Source organism: Desarmillaria tabescens, assembly GCF_030435595.1.
Source record: "Desarmillaria tabescens strain CCBAS 213 chromosome Unknown EV420scaffold_16, whole genome shotgun sequence".
NCBI lineage: Eukaryota > Fungi > Basidiomycota > Agaricomycetes > Agaricales > Physalacriaceae > Desarmillaria > Desarmillaria tabescens.
In genome coordinates, this window is record NW_026848315.1 from 793,785 (window position 1) to 813,870 (window position 20,086).

Below are 20,086 nucleotides of genomic sequence, written 5' to 3' on the forward strand. Positions count from 1 at the left end.
TGACATATGTAAATGCATGGTGGGAAATATAGGTTGAGCATCACCTTCGCATGGGAGCAGTTAGTCAGCAGTGGGGCGGGTCAGCCAGCTCGATCCTTCGCCATAAGGAGAAGTGTCTTTTTCGCTAGCGCACGTCGCGACGCTTCCCATGCGGCATCTATCCTGCTCAGCATTTAGGCCGGCCGACTGACTACGGAGAATGACTTTTATATGGCCTTCTGGATTACACAGTAAGTAAGTATTATGGCATCTCGTCCTTTTACCCGGATCGTTCAGGCTCACCAATGCCCTAAGTAGTATAAGGTGCAACTCGTTGTAATGGGCGCCGCGAGAGCCTACACAGGCAGACGTCATTTGTCGTTGTTCTTAGTCGCGCCAAGCCTTTGAAATTGCTCTTGTTTTTGCAATTATTTTTTTACGCACATCTGTGGTGTCCTCCTTGATAGGCGTAAGATCTTGGTGGCTACCACGATACTGGAGGGCACCCAAAGTTCCAAAAAAATAGCGTGCACTTTCTTACGTTCTTAACACGTCCATCATTCGACTGCGACACATCAGAAGGAAGCCTTCCATCTTTCATGAAGTTTGGTTGAACCATTATCAATTTGATGGGTTGTACTGCGCAAACTGTGCACACGACCACTCCGACGACCGATGGCCACTATCTTAGAGACTCTAATATTTTGTAGTACAGTTCCTTGAACTTCTCCCTCGCTTCTCACGCCAGCAGGCCCCTACGAGCGGCTCCATTTTGCTTCCCGGCAGTCCTCCACCGACGAACTTGTATCAACTTCTTGTCCTTCGGGAATGACCTGGCGTCGTATTTTCCCCAAATCGGACCACGCTCTTCTTCCCCAGTTGTCACCTTCCGCGGCCTCAAAACGGTCCCATAGACTCCCCCGGACTGTATTATGGCTTATCATTGGATCGCTATTTATTCCGGGCATGCTCTATGCCATGCATCGTTTTTCTACCTATCCTTTTTTTCCAATCTCTCAGAGCCCAACCTCTATCATTCAGTTTTCTTCCGAACCGTATTCCTGGCAGCCTTCGCCCGACCTTCATTTTTGGCAATCCAAAAAATACTCTCCTTCTACTCTTTGCACGCCCACGAACCGACATGACAGGCCGCATCTTACATCCGTAAATTCCATCTCCTGCGATCAATTTGCAAGCCACCGCGACGGTAATCCGAAGACATTCGGCTTACTTCCTGTAACGCCTGTTCCAGTAGACTGTCTGGAAGACTATTTTGCTGGGCAGGCCTGCTCTCGCTCTCTCACCCAGAGTGCTAATTCCGAGTTTAATTCTCGAGCACCCATAGATATCGTGTGGACGTGGGTTAATGGCAGTGACCCCCTCCATCTTGCAGCCCTAGACGATACCAAACATGCCTACGGATATAGTAGCTCGAAACCTAAGCTGTATCGGTGCGTGTTCATATTAAGTCTACTCCAGAATCTGTCTTATTAGAATGAAAGCGATCATAATGAACTCAAATATTCTATGCGTTCGGCGGTAGCACATTTTCGACACGGCGTCGGCTCCTTTCACCTACTCACCTCCGATACTGCTGCCTCCAATTCCCCGCTTACTAGCGAAGTGCGCTGTGGCCAAATCCCTCAGTGGCTTTCAGGCTCACGATGGACAGATGGATCTATCTCCTTGGACATTCAGCACCATTCCCAGTTCTTTACTCCCAGCGAATATTTCAGTCCTACATTCAACAGCTTCGCCATAGAGTCGCACCTCGGAAGTCTCTGCGGTGTTTCCGAGAACTTCATTTATATGAATGACGACTTTTTTTTCAATGGAGATGTCGAGACTGAAGATTTCTACACACCATTCTTTGGACCTGTTCTTCGATTCGACTATGGGGTAGGCGTCGACCCGCACAATCCATCTGGTGCGGATCCGGACGGAGAGTGGCGTCCCTTGGACTATAGCAGCCATTTACTGTCCAAGCGATTTGGCTTAAGGCCACGCCTGTACATCGTCCATGCCCAGAAGCTCATTAATATGCCTATCATGCACGAGATGTCTGTAGGCATGTGGTCGGAAGAGTTCAGAGCTACTGCGCATCATCCCTTCCGAGGAATGAACGGACGGCCAACGGAGACTGACCCAGGTATGTTCTTTGTAAAATTTCAAGGGGCGCATTCGAATACTGATTCCACATTCTAGCCCCCGAACATGCCCGTGACGGGGACGACGTTCATCCTGGTTTTATGTTCAGTAATTATCTCATTGATCGTGGGCGAGAGGCGCTCTTATGGTCATGGGTCGTCGGCCGTATTGGTGGAAAGGGAACACTGTCTGTAAATCAAGAAACTCCCGATTGGTTAGATAGCGATGATCGCTGGGACCCAGAATTGCACGGCGCACGAGCATGGGAGGAACTTGGAGGAGTCGTCGGCAAGGCCAAGATCGTAGTACAGGTCCCCAAAAGAGAAACACTTGACCATAATCGTGTCGAAAGTCTCGTGAACAAACGGAGACCGGAAATGCAGAGTCAATATGTCTTTTCGTCTCAGGATGGATGCCCGCTGCAATACACGAAACCCAATATACCTGGACACCCACCAAAACTGGCCGAGAATCCACATTACAAAAATTTCGGATGGAGGACAGCGGCTCTCTGTGAAATTCGGTGGAATCAGTGTTTCGAGAAAGACGGTGGACCTATTGAGAGTGCCAGCGAGCTTCTCGTTCATGTGGCGTTCGAGAATGTCAACTGTGGAGATTGCAGTAAGACTCCTTCGCTCTGAATTCACAGCCGCGTTTTAAGGTTTTCCTCCAGTGATCAGAGCCTTGATGGTCGCTTCAGGGCCTCTCAGTTTGTCCGAATTCCTTCCATCACCAAATAGGACTGTGCCACTACGCCTGCCGCAAAACTACGTCGACGAATTACCTCCCATCGGACCCCCGCATCTACCTCTAGCGCCTGACTATCATGACATCGACTTCTCTTTGCAATTCGTAATGGCACCGTGGATTGAAGAGGCCGCTCAGAGGCGAGGATCGGAGGAAGGAGCACCAGGGATCAGTGTCAGAGAATGGACGATGATGGTCCTTCAAAGGTACCGCTATGTTGTAGGTAAGTACTCTCCCTATTTTTTTCTTTGCCAAGAGGCTTGTTTAGTTAATAACTTCTGCAGGCGAACTGCCAACGAGATTCCTCTCAATTGACACGCCTTCCGCAGCCCGCAGCGGCGTCAAAGGTCTTGGAAATGATGCTTTGAGGTTAGTGTGCATCAACGACGATGTCAGGAACGAAAATGACGTGTCTGCCGTTGATGAAACCCTACAAGATTGGTTCAGTTCCAAGTGGCCAACACCAGCAGCTTGGGAGACATGACCTTGTATTTATTAGGATGTATTACAAGCAACATCTAATCGTATACTAGTATTACTCGACTTTACCCGAGTCGAAGTTACAGATGAAGGTGTGGCGAATGACGATACTGATTAGGACTTAGTTTGCCTAATACTCTTGATCGGGCCGTTGCCGAGGCTAAGTCGGAGATTAAAGTACTTAACATCTATCTTCGACCAACTCACTATCGTGAAGTGATCGTTGACACCGGTACTTTCGCACTTCCTCCGATTTCCATAACTTTCGGCCTTCCTGATGCCTTGGCACTTGTTTTCAAGGATGCTTACAGACACTGGGTCTGCTTTTGAAACTCGGAGCCAACTCGGTACCACAACGCTGGCTTAATATGCTTTATTCATCTTCGCCACTGGGGACTTGGCCAAACTCCAACAGTCTGGAGATATCTCCAAGTGGTTCTCTGTCAGACTTGGGATGCCTGTTTCAGCTGCCTTGTCTAGTAGATCATAAGCTCAGAGCTCGGAAGCGACATTGATACATGTCCCATAACAAGCCCGTGGGTGGGCGATCCCTCACTTACGGAAACATAGGGAAACATCACTTATAGTGACGCCAGCTGTCCCCGACTCTGAGAAATCCTATGTCGATGTTTCTGCCACAGAGTGAATGGCGATGCGCGCATTGATACTGGATCTAGCGTTCTCCCTCAAATTGGCCCGCCGACCGCCCCGTCGTGCCCTTTTCGGGATTTATGCAGCCAAGTCAGCCTGAACGCTGCCTTTCCAGGCTGTACGCCCTTTCTTCCTTCTGACCCGTGTTGTGTCGTATGGTTGTTCGATGCGCATTCACACTAACGCCGACTTGCTACTACACGCAGAGTAAGACAATTTGACTCCTTTTGAGTTTCCCCGCGTAGATTTTGGAGTGTCCTTCAAAATGTTTTCCTTCATTCTGTATATAACAGCATTGACCAGTGGAAAAGCTTGACGTCCAACCCTCCTTGTTTTCCATACGATGCGCCGAGCATTTGTGGTACCTCTTCTTCTAAGTACAACCGTTTTCTGCCAGCAGATTTGGGACATCGTAAGTCATCAAACACTATCTTCATCTCAAATTCTTATCTGATTTGTACTAGTGGCAAACAACCTGGGACAGATCCAAGCTCTTTACCTCGCTCGCCCCTTCCACACCGATAAACTTTCAGTCTCCCGATAGCATTGGGAGTGCAGACATTGTTGTAAATGATACCTCCACATACCAGTCGGTCTGGGGGTTCGGTGGATCGCTTAGTAAGCCTAGCATGAATATATAAAGTAATCTGAGCTTGATGGGATATCATAGCTGATTCGTCTGCGTTGATATTGAATAACTTGAAGGTACGTGATATTATTACATGTCGTGCTTGAAGTTTATGAGCTTATTTTGTTCGATTTACTAGTCTACAAATCCCAGCAATTACTGGACGCTTATGAAATATCTCTTTGATCCCACAGACGGTGCAAACGCTGCAGGTTTGAATTATATTCGTGTACCTCTGGGTGCATCCGATTTCTCCGCAAGCCGTGAGTTGATCACAGTGCACAGTGATTTACCCACGCGGCTGAAACATGATTAGAATACAGCTTTGATGACTCGAACGGTGACATGTTCTTCGCCAAGTTCAACATAGATGCTGCGCCATCATATCTGTTCTCCATCCTCAAGGACATAATCTCCATCAATAGCCGTAAGTTTACCTCGCTAAAGTTATAGTGTTACTGACCGAGATGTACTTACATAGTCGTGAAGGTACATGTTCTGCCTTGGTCTCCCCCTGGATGGATGAAAGATAGCGGAACGATGAACGGAGGAACTCTCAAGCCAACGATGGTTACCAAATGTATGTTTCGTCTCCTCTCCCGTCGTGTACAAGACCAAACTGGACCACAGATGCGACATACCTCCTCAAATGTCTTCAGGGATTCCAATCTAAAGGCATACCGATTTATGCCATATCGATACAGAACGAGCCCCAGAACAACTTAAACGCGTCTCCGACTGCCACTTTCACTGCGGCTATCGAGGGAAGAATCGGGACGGCTTTGAGGGCGCTGATGGATAACTTTGGTTTCGAATCGGTAAAGCTCATCGGGTGGGACCATAACTGGGATGGTGCTGGAAGCTACGCTATCGACCTTATGGACGCAGCTGGTGACGCTTTTGATGGTGTGGCCTTCCACTGTTATGCGGTAGGCGATTCATTTGTCTCAAATGTCTTGGGCTCACAAGTTTGGGTTTGAAGGGAAACGTTGCTGAACAGGACACTTTTCACACTAAATATCCTGACAAAGAGGTGAGATCTGATTCTGAAACTCGAAAGGACTGCGGCTAATGGTGTCCGCCAGATCTACTTCACTGGTGGGTAAATGCGCTGTAAATCGTGTAACATCACTGACTTCGATTCTTGTTGTCATGAATTCAGAATGCACGGGAAGTTTAGGTAAACCGTTTTTTATTCTTGCATGTCGTTACATATTCTCATTAACGCTTTCAGGCAGTGACTGGTGGAGCGACATCAAGGCAAGTGTTTTTCTTATAGTCATTGGGTAATCGCGCGGCTTACATGCATTTCACACGTAGTGGTACATGGACAATATGTACGTTAAGTCCCTTACATTCATTTGCTGCTCAAGTATCAAGGGTATTCAATTTTTTTCAGTTTCATAGGTATCTTCCGTTGCTGCGTTTTGTCTTTTCACAACTGATCCCATGGCGATATAGGCGCAATAGAGCACAACTCTCATTCTGGTCTCATGTGGAATATTGCTCTTGATGGTAACGGAGAACCTAGATACCCTGGGACGACTAGCTGCAGCGAAGGCTGTCGGGCTATTGTTCAAGTCAATTCCGATGGAACATACAGTGTTAATCAAGAATGTAAGGACTGACCATATTTTTGTCGTTTTTCCGACTCTCATCATTGCATTGTCGTCAGTCTACGCCATGGCCCAAGCATCTAAAGCTATTATTCCGAAGGACAAAGGAGGCCCATTCGGTAAACGCGTCAAAGTCAGCGTTGGTGGCAATTTGAGTTGGGCTCTTCGTGTTGGCGCATACGTTACAGGAAGGACCTCATCATCGGACTGGTTGAGATATTCTCTGGTTGTGCTGAATTGTAGGTGGACTGTGCTCAGCTCGTCCCAACGACTAATCCTTCTTAGGGGACGATCATCCTAATGGCACGTGGAGTCCTCAACCTGTCGACACTACGATAGAATTCAGGGGCATGCAGGTGCGTATTTAGGCACCTCCGGGTGAGCAGAAAGACTAACTGTAGGAACAGGCTAGGTACACTTTCCCCGTTGGCGTCACAACTCTGTGGTGGTACGGTATGTGTGACGTTGGTTCATTCTTCTGGAGGATACCACTCATTGAACGCCATACAGGCTCCCCTCAGTCATCGTTGGTTCAAGAGCCACTCGAGGTCTACGCCCAAACTGGACAGAACGAGCCAGAGAGATTAAAGATGTCTCTGGAAACACGAGACGAGCTGTAAATGGAAGCATAATAATATGGCCTTCGAATGTAATTTAGTAGCTCTTTAATTAGTTCATTCCTACGTCTGCTCTATACCTTACGGTCTAGACTCTAGTAGACCTTAGCCCTTCGAACAGAACACGTGATGGCGATTTCCAATTTCAAACTGAGATTGACCGGCGGCTGTCAGTACTCATGAATTGATTCCTTCAGTCAGCCTCAATCTGCATTCTAACACGTAGATGACGGCAGGACGCTCCTTTCCCAATCATCCTGGCTCAGAACTGGTCATTCTTCGACAGAAGTGTCGGTAGAGTAAGGACCTAGCAGCGTGAAGACCAGCACTGCATCTTAGAGCTTGTTGCCTCGGTTGCTGCCACTGGATGGAAGGTATCAGTGTGTGCTGCATGCTGAAGAGCTCAGGTGCGTATTTATACTTTTATTCGCCGACGGACAGCTCTGACTGACAGAAATTTCTCTCAGCGTGTTCGATGAGTAACATACCCGGCAGATTTCTCATGCGGCAGCAAAGGATCCACAAATCCTGGAGATGACGATGCTGTTCAAGAAATTTGTTCCTGCAATGTCTGGTCCGGGTACTATGTCACAGCTGTCATGCCGTTCATCTCTCCGAGTCCGTCGTCCTGATCCTGATCGGTGTCTCCCTACTACTTTCCGTGTATTGACGCAGTCCAGATTCATTTTACACTCCCTTCATTGCACAGCAAGCACTGAAATATACTCTTACCAGATCTTTTACTGCCGGTAACGTTAATACCGCCATAGTATCAATCCGCAACGTTCTACATCCGGTGTGTTCAACGTTGATCGCTGCTGCTATGGCGTATCTGTCTATTAACCCTACCGTGAGTCGTAGTAAGGCTATTTTTGCGTCTATTATATGTCATTTGTCACAGCGAAGAAGCGAGCATGAACAAGCTTGTATGGTGAAAGATATGTTCCTGTCATTTACCCAGAGATCTACCAGCTACTCAGTGGAAAGAAAATGCATCTCCAGGAGCCTGATTTACTGGGCAGGGTCACTGCCTTTTCGCAAGTGCTCATGGAGAGCATTTTTATAGAGGATTTTATATTCATCCCACATGGTTTTTAAGGTAAATTGGTACAGTCGGAGAACAGGCTTAAGTAGCGGGATGCCTTTGGACTGTACGACTTTGCCACAGCCAGTTTTCGAGTTGTTTTTACTAGATATTTTGTTGCACTATCCGCAGATTACGCTGCAGTCTCGGCTAGGACACCATAATCCAGCATTACTGGTTCTTAGTAACCGGAATTGACTTCGCTTCAGATTCACCTCAAGCGCGAGATTCGGCCATTCGATGAACAACTCTCCGAGCGCCTTCGATTAAACAAGAGACGAGGGCAAAGATTGGCGTGTGCACCAATCTTCTCGGCATGTAATGAGCTCTTCAAGAGTCTTTCTGTCAGTGTGCTTATTTAACAGGTTCGGGCATGGGTCATCCCCGTTTCCAGGTTTATCGGCTGTCTCCGGGGGCGAACGATGTTCAAGTTAATGGTCATCAAATTGGGACCATTCTCAGCTTGTGTTACTTTCAGCCTCATTCAACGGCATATCGTTTATCAACCGCCCCTCCTGGAGCCTTGGAAGTTACGAACAGCCAATTTTGGGACTTTCTAGCCGTCCTTCTCCTACAACACCCATACCTCTACTTCTGCCTCCTTAATTGCATCGTATCTATTATCGCCAGGAAATTTGAACGGAGAGAGATGTTATCTATGTGGTTGGGTGCTACGGAACATCCCTTGGATTTTCCTCGTAGCGTCAACGATCAAACCACGATGAATTTAGTATCATAAAAGCAGAGAGGCGCCCGAGGAGGTCGATATATGTAAGTCTTATAAGTGCTATCAGCCTATGCGTGATAGTCATTATAACCCGATATGCAGATGGTCTCCATGGGTTGTCAATATCGCCTGGGCCGATAAAGGTGTCATGGGCTGCGCCGTCACCTCCATGATGCCGTCTACCCGCTTTAGAGGACATTGTGGTATATGGGCAGCCTACCAGGTTTACAGTCATCAGAATAGCGAGCCAATCCATGAAGCCCTGTCTTCATCACCGCCCATCGAGCAAGCATCTGATCTTGACCTATCTTTGAGAGTGCCTGGCCACTTGTGTAACTTGATTTGACTACTACCTGCCGGATAGGGTCGTGCCATGTCGACAATGGCTTCGATATTCATGTTTACTTTTATACACACCAGTCTAACCTCCTCAGCTGTCAATATTCGTCTGCGTCACCACCACCACTACTTTTGCGTACCCAGTGTCTAAGCGATGGTTAGTAAAGAACCGATTGTACAAATACAGACGAGTCGACTCTAATATGTTGCGCAACAACTCTGCAAAGACCCTCCGAGTCCCGGAAAGGGAAACTTCCTCTTGAAGAAAGAGATTTGCGTTCATCGAGCTCATCAAGGGGTACGTGTTGTATTTTCTTCTCCTGCTTCTCTGATAGATACCTCGTTTCCAGGGTAAAGTTTCTCCCATCTTATATGATCGTGCTGGTTCTCATCTCTATATGATTTGCAAAAACTGGTGCCCCTGAAAACCTTTGCCGAGACTCAAATATTCAGGATCCGCCAGCATAATGATGATAGAACTGACCTCAAATTTTTCCTACGTTCTTCCTGTCAACATGATAGAACAAACTCAAGTTGTTAGGGGCACCGTGATCTCACTTCGTTAGTTATTTTGATTCTCTTCCTCAACGCGTTTTCCCTAATCCTAATTCAGCAAAACCAATCTCTGAGAGGCTTGCAGTTCGTACCACCACTTTCTCTACGTAGGCTACGATACAGGGCTTTCTCTGGAAAACTTCAAGTCGCGTCTCTATCACGAGCCGCGTTGGAACTATCACAATGTACACGACGGCTCATTAAATCGCCAAACACAGTCGGTACGTAAGGATTCTGGTGCGATTTGATACTGATCATCATCTTTACGGCAGCCAATAAGCGTGGCCGTGAGCTGCACACTGTTATAAATGAGAGGGCTGGTACGTGCTATTCTCTTAACCCATTACCCCGTTGGCTCTGTACTTACTTTTCCTCATGGCGACTCAGGGAAATATTCCACCAGATCTTGCCGACAAAGACAGAGCTTTCGTGTTTCAAGAACTCGACGCTACCCTGAACTCCAAAATTCTCTACACGCTATTGCATGGTGGGCAGCGACTTTTAGCGCCTTGACGTATGAGTGTTGACCGATGTCAGGCACATACACTGGTATTCTTGCTGTTACGTTGTGGAATATATGTGAGCCAGGAGCATCTCTACTACAGCATCCAAGCTGACATGAGTGGCAGTCATCAACAAATGCTGGCCGATGCGACGAGCCTTGGTTGTCGTCATTATTCTCCTTCATACCCTGATTACTATCAATGTTGCTGCCAATTGGTCATTTATATGCTCCGCATTCATCAAAAATGGACAAAGTTTTTGGACCGTATACTCGAAGCTTGATGATGTGAACCAAGTAGTCTATTGGGAGTCAGGTATCCCAGCCTCTATGGGTACCATCCTCGCAGACTCATATATTGTGTGTGCTACTTCGCTGGTGATTATCCATGCCAGCTTACCATCTTTTCAACTCTAGATTTGGTGCTGTTGGATGGTCTGGGGACGGCGCTGGCTGATTGTTCTACTTCCAATCCTTTCCCTAATTTCTGCAACCGGTAAGTTGTCCGATCTCATCTACCTATTTCATATATCCGACTTTATGTGTAGTGTCGAAAATCATTGATATATATCGTGTGTACTTCACTGCAGCGGACACAGTATTCCAGATGCTCTACGTATCCTTCATCCTGGCAACGACATTATGGTGCACATTGCTTATCATTTTCCGCATTTTGACTGTTACCGGGGTTAGGCGCAGAGCAGGCGGTCGACTGAGAGTTTATTACCGTTTCATTGAAGTGCTAGTGGAATCCTCCGCTCTCTATACAATAGCTCTGATTCTATACTTGGCTGTCTTCCTTCGCAATGATTTTGGATCGTATTACATTGATGCCATAGCCGGTATCACGAAGGTGCGTTCACTACCTTGGACTCCCGCATTGTTTATCAAACACCTTGTGTAGGGAGTTGCACCCACGCTCCTTGTTGGCAGAGCAGCCGCAGGACACACGCGCCCAAACGAAGAACATGACGACAGTGCGACAGTGTCGACCCTTCGTTTCCAGACGTCTTCGCAATCTTCTCAGTCTTCTCAACCTTCCATGGCAAGCTTTCAGGAATGCACCGGGCAGAGCGCAGTCCTTGAGATGGACATTGAAGCTCAACAGGTGCGGTCGGATGAGCTCGTGGTAGTTGTTGAAAGGACGCAATAGAGCTCATGGCGAGCGTCTGAAAGTCGGGGTGAGACTGGAGACCAAATTTAGACTGTCATTTTTTGTTCATGCTATCCTTTTTTTACTATCGTACTCTCTACTTTATTTTTCGATCAACTATAGAACATCTAAATCTCTGCAATCCCTCCTTCCCAATTAAACGAAGCAAGATGGTTGCGCCTAGCTGAAAGCGCTGCCCTTGAGTAATGTGCGATACAAATGGTACAATGTCGGGATTAGCCGAACCCAACTTGATTCTTACTTTTATGCGAGATCAAGATGCCGGTAACACCACCACACCACCACCAAGCTCCCGCCCTGCGTTTCACCCTGCCATCTGGGAACTCAAAAGTTTGCAAAGGCCGCCCTTCGGAACTCGAAATAATGACAGGAACATCTTCCGACGGGACAAGAAAGGCGGGGTAGCCGATTCTGGTTTCCCTTGGCGCATCACTTTCCGACCACTACATATTTCGTATTTCCAGCCGAACTGGAAGGACGGTCACATCAAGCGAAGATCGTTGGGCGCTACTAATCTCGAGGTAGAGGCTTTTGCACATACCAATTTTTCTCAGGGTCCGCCTTGTCACGGTCTCTACCAAACTTCCATCTTCCAGCAGCAGATGAAAGGCCACAAGACCCTTTCCGTACAGGATTCGCAGTCCTATCTCACGAGTAGATCATGGCTATGGTCTGAGTGCTTATCTCTTCGGCTTAAGAGTCCCTGTACTGAGTTCTGGTCACGATTGTACTAGAAATTCAGCGCCTAGGTTACTCTTCAATGCCCCAAGACACTTCGTCTTGAAGCGAGGGCTTAGTGGTCTACAAGCTTGTTTTGGGATTTGTTGTGGGCAGCACCGGTACGCCGTCAGTGGACAAGGCTATCGACGCACGGTGTGTTCTTGTGAATGCAAGTCGTGTCTAATACCAGCGGACTCTTGGTGTCCGTTGTGATTACACGATTTCTTGTCTATAATCATTCCATATACTACCAACTGCTTCATGATCAACATCAATCAGTAGATCGGTAGTGGTGTAGTTCGATTTTTGTGCGTACGAGGCCTACGTCTTAGGGACTCTGCGTTGCTGCGGTGCGACTGCGACACAGTACGCTTCATCACTGGTTTTGCGCCAGTAATGTATCCAATCCCATGCAGTCTACTTTTCGTCTGCTGGATGGCATTAATTTTTGATCCACTACCCACTCTTTGGAGCATTCTTATCTTGCAATTGATCCCCGTTTTGGCCTTGTACGTGTTGTCTTAATCCTCCCTGATGTTGACATTCATTGCCTTTTGTTTCGCTAGCCCCACACGGTATCTGGGAATTTGCGAAAAGTATCTAACAATCAGTCATAATTCGTTTTCTACAAAATATCACACGTCGTCTCAACAATAGAGTATGAGAATTATTTACTGTACATGTACTATCAAAAAGTTGAAAAAATCGGCTATCATCCTGTGCGTTGCCAGCGCCGTGAATATTGTCGTCGACTCTTGTGGGACTCGAGGATCGAAGGTGATTGCCCAATTCGGTACACGTTGCTTGATCACTCCCACCACGTCCAATGAATCTCTCTCTCTACAGCATCAATGCATTCATAGTCCTCGACACCGAAGGACATCGCGTCCTTGCAAAGTACTACCGGCCCAAAGGCCACCCTCAGGGCGAATCTAAAGAGCTGCTCACCTTGAAGGACCAGAAAGCATTCGAGAAAGGGCTCTGGCAAAAGACGAAGAAGGCTGGAGGTGCGATTGCTGCATTCGGCCGGCATGAACAGCGCACTGATATTAAGGGCAGGAGATATCATTCTATTCGAATCCAAGCTCGCCGTGTACAAGCATTCTCTCGACCTCATTATTTACTTCATTGCTGGGCCCACGGAGAATGAGCTCATGCTTTCAGCAGCACTGAATTCGCTTATCGACGCACTTTCTCTTTTGCTAAGGAATCAACTGGAGAAGAGGGCCGTGTTAGAGAACTTGGATATGGTATTACTGTGTCTGGACGAGACGATTGACGATGGGTGCGTCCAAGATACTCTTGTCTCTGTCGCAGTGCTCATTTTACTCTCTGTAGGATCATCATGGACACGGATGCTGCTGCTATTGCGTCGAGAGTGAGCCGGCCACGCCCCGACACGACAGATATCGTCATCAATGAGCAGACGATAATGAATGCATACCAGACTGTGAAGGATAAAATGGCCCAGCGGATGGCGCAGTTCTAGATTGGTATGTCCACTTATGCTTAAATTGTTGAAGTTGACCTCGGGATAGCCCTCTTGTAGACGTGTTGTTTATTTCATTGCAATTATTCTCTTGCATCAGTCGGATATTTGTTACTTTTACGCTTTCATTGAATTTGTTGCAACGCTCAACAGACAAAATTCAAAGTGCGGTACGTTGTAACAGGTCAACACCTATTGCACAGCGCGTTACCACTCTTGCACACAAGGCTCGGCTTACGACAACTGTAAAATTTGCTTCAGGCGAGACGTTTTACAATTCACGATGGCTTGTTTTTGGAACTCGTGCCTAATGTCGCTCACGGGATATGGCCTTCGCATTCTTGTGATGATTGCCGGTCCGAACACATTTGCTGAAGGTAAAAGAGTGTCACTTATTTCTCACTGCAAGTGCTGGACTTTCAGGTCTATTTCGTAATCTGGTCCCCATACGAAGACGGGATGTGGACTCGTTGATCTTCGCATGCCCAAGAATGCGGCGCCTCAGATGGGAGAACTGTCGAGGTCGTAACTATTCCGTCGGACCGATCCCAGCGTCATTTGGCTGGATCCATACGGACCGGTTGGCGTATAAAGCTCAAGTTGACAGTGGACTGATCGAAACGTCGCAATGCAACCCCTGCCCCTCCTTCTGGCCTTCTCTGCCTGTGTCCTAGCAGAAAACCTCTCTAACATCCGCTTGTCCGGCCCTCCTACACTCCCTCCAGATGCATCCAAATACCTCAACCCAGCACTAGCCAGTTTCAGCATCGAGACCGCTTTCTGGACCTCATACGTCGGGAATGTGTCCAACCCCAACTCGTTAACTAGGAACCTGCTGGAGAACCTCAAAAGCAGAACCGGTGTACCTGCAGAAATCCGGATTGGTGGCATTACTGCTGACTCGACGTACTATAACTCAACTTTGGATATGGCCTTGTTCAACTTTATCACTGATGAGTATGACTTGTGGTTTGTTTTGTTTCTGCCAAGGCCTGATCGTAGACAGCGGAACTCTGCATAACACGACAGTTGGGCCAGAGTTTTGGAAAACTACGGATTTGCTACCCGAAGGAACGAAAATAGTCTTCAACTTGGTGGGTTCCCTTACATTTGATTCTCCAGAGTTCATCGATGGATGCGTAGGATCTCGAAGACCTCGATTTTGAGGGTGCTTTAGACATGGCGACGGCTGCCGTAGAGAATATGAAGGCTGGGCAGTTGATTGGAATGGAAAGTACGCCGCTTCTTTTCTCGTTATTGATGAGTGGCCCGACCTGCCCTTGAACAGTCGGAAACGAACCCGATCACTATCTCGGCTTCACACCGCGAAGCTACACCAATATATGGATGGTGAATGTGATTACTATTTTCTACCTTGTCGTTTATGCTACTTTTAGCCCTGGACTAAGAACATATCAGACGCGCTGAACATCTCGACACCATTCTTCCAGATTGCCGCCACCGCTGAGGATCCACTCTGGCCTTACGGAACAGCTGCTGCTAATGCACAGTTGGATTGCGTGAGTGCGTTGGCAGTGGGTGCAAATAATGATAGCACGGTGAAGACGTGTAGTGAGCACACGTATCAATATAGTGTAAGGGCTTCTCTATTTCAAAAACGAGGCATTTATGTACTGACTATGATCTTAGGTATGCGACCCAGTCCGTCTGAGGCAGGCTACGCTGGTTAACCTGGTGAGTTCTACAGGCGTTTTATACCCGTGCTCGACTTGACGCGCGTCCAGGTTAATCACACTCGCCTGGCCCAGTGCGCCAACCTTTTCTCTTGCATCATGTTGATGTTAGCGCTGACATGCTCGTCAGGTATCTTGACTTGTGGCAGCCTCGCATCAAAAGTGTTCGCGAGCAGCTAGGTTCAGACTCATTTGTCATTGGTACGTGGTTGCCATCCGTTTCGACATTGCAAGGTGTTCATCCTCCCTCATAACCAGGGGAATACAATTCTGTATCATGCTCTGGTAGAGATGGAGTTAGCAACACATTTGGTCAAGCCTTGTGGCTTCTCGATACCACTCTTTATGCCGCTTCTATTAACGTATCTCGGTGCGTGACCGTTTCCTTTTTACCTTATGTTCGTGCTCAAGCATCTCACTTAAGACTGTTCATGCACCAGGGTGGTCCCCTGGCTCTACAAAGTTCAACTCAGCTCAATCACGGAGGATTGAGTCTCTACGACATGTGGTATGTTGTTGTCAAGGGTCCGTTATTCGCATTTTTGACTCTACCATAAGGTATCCCATCGAAAACCTGAACGGACCAGTCAAAGTTTTCCCGTCCTACTCCGCCTACCTCTTTATCGCTGAAGCGATCGGTACTTCTCAAAGCCTTCGTATAGGGAACATATACCCAGGCCGACAGGCCAACGGGTCAAGCATCACTGCCGCGATGGGGGACGCATCCCAAGGGCAACTGGTGGCTTACGGATTCTGGGATGATTCAAGTTTGGGTTACCCGGTGAAGTTGGCTCTACTCAACCTGCAGAGCTACAACGAGACGGAGGAGGGGACAAGACCGAGCACCATGTTCGATATTTCGAAGTACCTTTCAGAAGGTAAGGGCTCGGTCACCGTTCGGAGGCTACAGGCCCCAGGAGCCGATGTGAAAGAGGGAAATGTCACCACGTGGGCAGGACAGACATATGCGAACGGTGTTGCAGAAGGAGAATTGATAGAAGAGAAGATTGACGGGGAAGTAATCGTTGTCGCAGCGTCAGAGGCGGTTTTAGTTTCCCTCTGATTCTCGTCAATAGGCGTACAGAACATTATATTGTATTATGGGGCTACAGAAAACTTGCAAGTCAAAATTCCGATGGGTATTCAATACGATTTCGGACCAAGTGCTGCTTTCGATGGAAAGAGATGCAATGCATTAGAACATCAGATCACACTTTTTCAGTCCTGAAAGTACATTAGCGGCGTCGTTTAAGGGGCGAGGAGCATTTTCCTGGGATCTTCGATATAGTCTCGAATTTTAACTGCAGAAGGGACGCATCAGTAGGGTGAAGAGACTTCCAGACGGCGTGAAACTCACCGAGGAAAGTGACAGCCTCACGACCATCCAACAACCGATGATCATATGTCAGTGCAACGACCATAATGGGGCGAATAACGATCTGGCCATTGACGACTACAGGTTTCTCTTTTACGGCGTGCATGCCTATGGTGGACACGTGAGAAAATGATTGAGTCGTGACGATTACAAAAACGTACCCAGCACAGCCGACTGGGGAAGGTTAATAATGGGAGTTCCAAAGAGAGATCCGAAGACACCTCCATTGGATCTAGACACGTCATCAGAACAGGCCATTATTATAGGCACGCAAACGTACATCGTGAAGGTTCCACCAGCCATATCCTCAAGCGTCAACTTTCCATCTCTTGCCTTCTTACCCAGCGCAGCAATCTCTTTCTCGATCTGCAAGAAGTTCATTGTCTCCAAGTTCCTGACCACAGGTGTGACAAGACCCTTCGGTGTAGCAACGGCGACGCTGAGATCAACGTAATCCCTATATACAATCTCGTCACCCTCGATAGACGCGTTTGCTGCCGGAATCTCTTTCAGTGCCAATGCAGATGCCTTTGCGAACGCGCTCATGAACCCGAGCTTGACGTCATGCTCCTTCAAGATTAATTCCTTGTATTTTGCCCGCATGGAGATAAGCGAGGACATATCAATCTCGTTGAACGTCGTCAACGAAGCCGCAGCATTTTGCGACTCTTTTAATCGTTCAGCAATTCTCAGGCGCATGCGATTCATTTTGACCTGCATATAACGTCATGATCCATGCGGGATAATAAGAAGATTTGACGTACTCTCGTCTCATTCCTGCTGCCTGCGGTAGGCGCAGGTTTGGGCTGTTCTGCTTCCTTTTTAAGCTCCTTCTTAGTTTCTTGTTTGGGCTCTGAGGGTTTCTTCTCGGGTGCAGGGTGTGCAGGAGGCTTCTCCGCCTGTTGCTGTTTAGGTTCCGTGGGGGCTTTAGGTGTGTCCTCCTTTGGTGGTGGTGGAGGTGCAGCGGCTAAGCATCCGCAGTTCGCACCAGAGATTCATCGTAAGAATAGCAATATATCACTCACCACCACCCGTCTCACCGGGTTCAAGAACAAACAAGTCTTGGCCAACAGTCACAGTGTCTTCCTCCGCTGCCAAGAGTTCTACAATCTTGCCGGATTGAGGAGCGTTCACGGACACGTCAATCTGTATGAAAACTGAGTAAATGCGCATCGAGAGAAAAAGAATTGGTCACCTTGTCGGTCTCAATGGTTGCTACTTCCTCATCGGCCTCTACAGTATCGCCAACTTGTTTTATCCATGACTTGAGTGTTCCCTCGGTAATGGACTCTGCCATCTGAGGTACCTTGACAGTCTCCGCTGCTTGCACGTCAGCGGGAACGTGACGTCAGGAGTGAGGCAGACATACCCTGCAACAATCTTGACGAATGAAAGCGTGCACGACGTGTACGTGCAGCTGCAACTCCTCTGAAAGACACTCATTGTGAGAACGACAACGACAAGGAATGATACGTGGAAGACTACGAACAGTCCCTTCATACACTGAACAGAGGTTACATCGAGTAACCCGCGACGTTGCGCGACGGCGATGATACGCTTTGAAAGCATGGCGACGTGGACCACGAGCAAGAACGGCCTGGCGGCGGCGGTGGTGGTAGTAGTGTTGATGGAGAGCAAGGTTGGTGAGGAACGGTGTAAGAACCCGGTACTGACCGCGCCGAACTTTGATGTAATTTGTTTGTGCACATATTGAGCACGCTCAAGTTTCTATTTTTTGTTTTCGGTTCTCTTTCCAGAGTTGAAATTTTCAGGATATTGCATTGCCTTTCTTCGAAATATTCCTTGGTATATGGCTCTCGCGACTCCCTCGAATATGCTCTGTAGAACGACCGGTTTAACCTTTGGCAGCCAGCCGGCATGGAATAAATAGTCGACCAATGAGGACGAGCTCCGGATATTCCATACAGCGCAGATTTGATTTGCTGGCGGTCCGGAAAAACTGTGTCGTACTGACTGCCGACCGCTGACTTGGTATCGGGGGAACTTAACTTGAGACGTTGCCGACCACAAAGATGTCGAAAATCTGCCGGCTATGACCGTTTGGGCTCTGAGTTCGTTTTTGGCGCTCGTACTTCGGTATCAGAGCAGCCGGAACCTCAGGTGCAACGGTAATCTCGCTCGTCTGTAGTCTCAGAGTCACAGAGATCTTGTGTCAGATTGCATAACGGGACCATACATCTATCTTCAGTTCCATCATGTCCAATAGTCAACCTTGCTATGAATTGTTCGTCTTCCCTGACGGAAAGGACGGCGAATTCCTTAAGATCCCGATCATCGACGTCGCTTACATCACGAAAAGACCTGTCAAGTTCCTTCAGTTCGTGGGGTACTGTGTCCTCGGCGTCAATGGAAGGATCATGTCAAAAGGAGCATTCATGGGCGACGATGAAGTGATAACAGAAGGGAAGTATTACTTTGTCGTACCTCAGACTGTCGCCAGCAGAAAGGACTCTCATCTTGTCGACCCCGATGTGCTGATGGAGATAGGAGAGTACATCAATAGTTGCAGCCTTGACTGGACATCAGATGCGCACCGGGAATTTACAGATAAAGTCGTTGCGCGAGACTGCAGTGGTCTTGTCATGAACAACGTACCTAGCGACTGTGGCTCTGCCCACATCATACCGTGCGCAAGGGGAGATGCGGCAAGTGCTTCTCGTAGCTCCTTTTCTACTTCTCTCCAACTCTTTCGTCCAATATATCTCAGCCATCTCTCAAGCTCGGCCTCGCGGCAACGAGTCAGAGATAACCGACATTCATGATGTTCGAAACGGTCTTCTCTTGTTTCTCTCTATAAAAGAACTTTTCACCAAAGACCTGGTTTTGATCCGCGTAAACAACATTGTCTTCCATCCTCACATTTAACTGACAGAGTTCACAGACTCCGAATGCTGTTTTGAATCACGACGACCTGCTGCTTCATGAAACGTCTATCACTCGCAACTTGAATATGCAGGGTATCACTGACGAGAACTATGTCTCGCTCGCGTTCATCTGGCTCAGGGCAGAAGGCCCTCCCCCAATCTTGTTTTTTGACGACAATACACCAGGGGTAGGATCTCGCGACAAAGTGCCCAGTGGAAGTCGCCACCGCTACGGTCCTCTGTATGAAGCGCGCTCCTCTCTTCCGGCAGGCTTCCTTCTCGAGTTTATGTTTGGTGCTCTCGCAGTTCGTCTGTGGGCGTCGAAATCTCTTCGGGACCGTCTGAAAACTGCTACACATGCTATGTATCCATCCCGAGTTCCAGATGTCGAAACGGAGACAGATGAGACAAAGCTTAGCCCTGAACAACAAAAGATTTTTCTTGCTATGGACGCAGTTATGGCTCTTCGAAGCCAGGTTGCCGCTCGGACGAACAACCGACGGGGAGGAATATAAACCACTGATGCATCAGTATAATATCATTATTTAAATGAATTTGTACAAGTAGCAATCGTATTGAGCCCTCTCGTTTATAAAGTGTCGTCATGGTCAGGTTCACGGGTTTTTAGTGACGCTATCAAGTCGCAGCACGAAACATCTCTCGGAGGTATCACTCG

The 20,086-nt window shown here is 47.9% G+C and overlaps 8 protein-coding genes across 8 annotated transcripts; 7 read left to right on the forward strand and 1 right to left on the reverse strand.

Annotated features, from left to right (window-relative positions):
- Positions 1–1,120: 1,120 nt before the first annotated feature.
- Positions 1,121–3,358, forward strand: EV420DRAFT_1479618 (uncharacterized protein; the record flags this gene model as incomplete). The annotated part of the gene is made up of 6 exons (XM_060469595.1): positions 1,121–1,143; positions 1,176–1,430; positions 1,482–2,128; positions 2,185–2,748; positions 2,828–3,097; positions 3,159–3,358. 6 exons carry the CDS (start codon positions 1,121–1,123, stop codon positions 3,356–3,358), a joined length of 1,959 nt encoding a protein of 652 aa, XP_060331213.1.
- A 658-nt stretch (positions 3,359–4,016) lies between these two features.
- Positions 4,017–7,013, forward strand: EV420DRAFT_342310 (glucan endo-1,6-beta-glucosidase). The gene is made up of 18 exons (XM_060481776.1): positions 4,017–4,417; positions 4,470–4,623; positions 4,676–4,710; positions 4,773–4,896; positions 4,950–5,060; positions 5,115–5,213; positions 5,264–5,562; positions 5,616–5,666; positions 5,719–5,731; positions 5,796–5,813; positions 5,868–5,893; positions 5,954–5,970; positions 6,033–6,040; positions 6,095–6,250; positions 6,309–6,488; positions 6,535–6,605; positions 6,657–6,702; positions 6,760–7,013. The coding sequence occupies exons 1-18, from the start codon at positions 4,349–4,351 to the stop codon at positions 6,867–6,869; spliced, it is 1,587 nt and encodes a 528-aa protein (XP_060331214.1). The 5' UTR covers positions 4,017–4,348; the 3' UTR covers positions 6,870–7,013.
- A 2,473-nt stretch (positions 7,014–9,486) lies between these two features.
- EV420DRAFT_342825 (uncharacterized protein) lies at positions 9,487–11,329 on the forward strand. Its single transcript, XM_060481777.1, has 8 exons — positions 9,487–9,577; positions 9,630–9,891; positions 9,959–10,058; positions 10,109–10,150; positions 10,201–10,433; positions 10,491–10,569; positions 10,622–10,926; positions 10,978–11,329. The coding sequence occupies exons 2-8, from the start codon at positions 9,880–9,882 to the stop codon at positions 11,224–11,226; spliced, it is 1,020 nt and encodes a 339-aa protein (XP_060331215.1). The 5' UTR covers positions 9,487–9,577; positions 9,630–9,879; the 3' UTR covers positions 11,227–11,329.
- On the forward strand, positions 11,199–12,172 carry EV420DRAFT_343077 (uncharacterized protein). Its single transcript, XM_060481779.1, has one exon. The coding sequence runs from the start codon at positions 11,433–11,435 to the stop codon at positions 11,979–11,981; it is 549 nt and encodes a 182-aa protein (XP_060331216.1). The 5' UTR covers positions 11,199–11,432; the 3' UTR covers positions 11,982–12,172.
- Positions 12,173–12,793: 621 nt separating this feature from the next.
- Positions 12,794–13,456, forward strand: EV420DRAFT_1269833 (coatomer protein; the record flags this gene model as incomplete). The annotated part of the gene is made up of 3 exons (XM_060467529.1): positions 12,794–12,974; positions 13,027–13,252; positions 13,306–13,456. 3 exons carry the CDS (start codon positions 12,794–12,796, stop codon positions 13,454–13,456), a joined length of 558 nt encoding a protein of 185 aa, XP_060331217.1.
- A 628-nt stretch (positions 13,457–14,084) lies between these two features.
- Positions 14,085–16,251, forward strand: EV420DRAFT_1747891 (glycoside hydrolase family 79 protein; the record flags this gene model as incomplete). Its single annotated transcript, XM_060480210.1, has 11 exons — positions 14,085–14,425; positions 14,463–14,550; positions 14,600–14,690; positions 14,745–14,806; positions 14,854–15,051; positions 15,107–15,151; positions 15,202–15,224; positions 15,281–15,351; positions 15,409–15,520; positions 15,575–15,658; positions 15,709–16,251. The coding sequence occupies 11 exons, from the start codon at positions 14,085–14,087 to the stop codon at positions 16,211–16,213; spliced, it is 1,620 nt and encodes a 539-aa protein (XP_060331218.1). The 3' UTR covers positions 16,214–16,251.
- EV420DRAFT_1541630 (dihydrolipoamide succinyltransferase) lies at positions 16,252–18,200 on the reverse strand. The gene is made up of 9 exons (XM_060473124.1): positions 18,015–18,200; positions 17,895–17,953; positions 17,721–17,845; positions 17,551–17,671; positions 17,290–17,492; positions 16,806–17,239; positions 16,687–16,757; positions 16,508–16,633; positions 16,252–16,451 (listed from the first exon to the last, which is right to left on the reverse strand). Exons 1-9 carry the CDS (start codon positions 18,092–18,094, stop codon positions 16,399–16,401), a joined length of 1,272 nt encoding a protein of 423 aa, XP_060331219.1. The 5' UTR covers positions 18,095–18,200; the 3' UTR covers positions 16,252–16,398.
- A 541-nt stretch (positions 18,201–18,741) lies between these two features.
- Positions 18,742–19,925, forward strand: EV420DRAFT_1642679 (uncharacterized protein; the record flags this gene model as incomplete). The annotated part of the gene is made up of 3 exons (XM_060477399.1): positions 18,742–19,195; positions 19,254–19,378; positions 19,428–19,925. The coding sequence occupies 3 exons, from the start codon at positions 18,742–18,744 to the stop codon at positions 19,923–19,925; spliced, it is 1,077 nt and encodes a 358-aa protein (XP_060331220.1).
- Between the last annotated feature and the right edge of the window lie 161 nt (positions 19,926–20,086).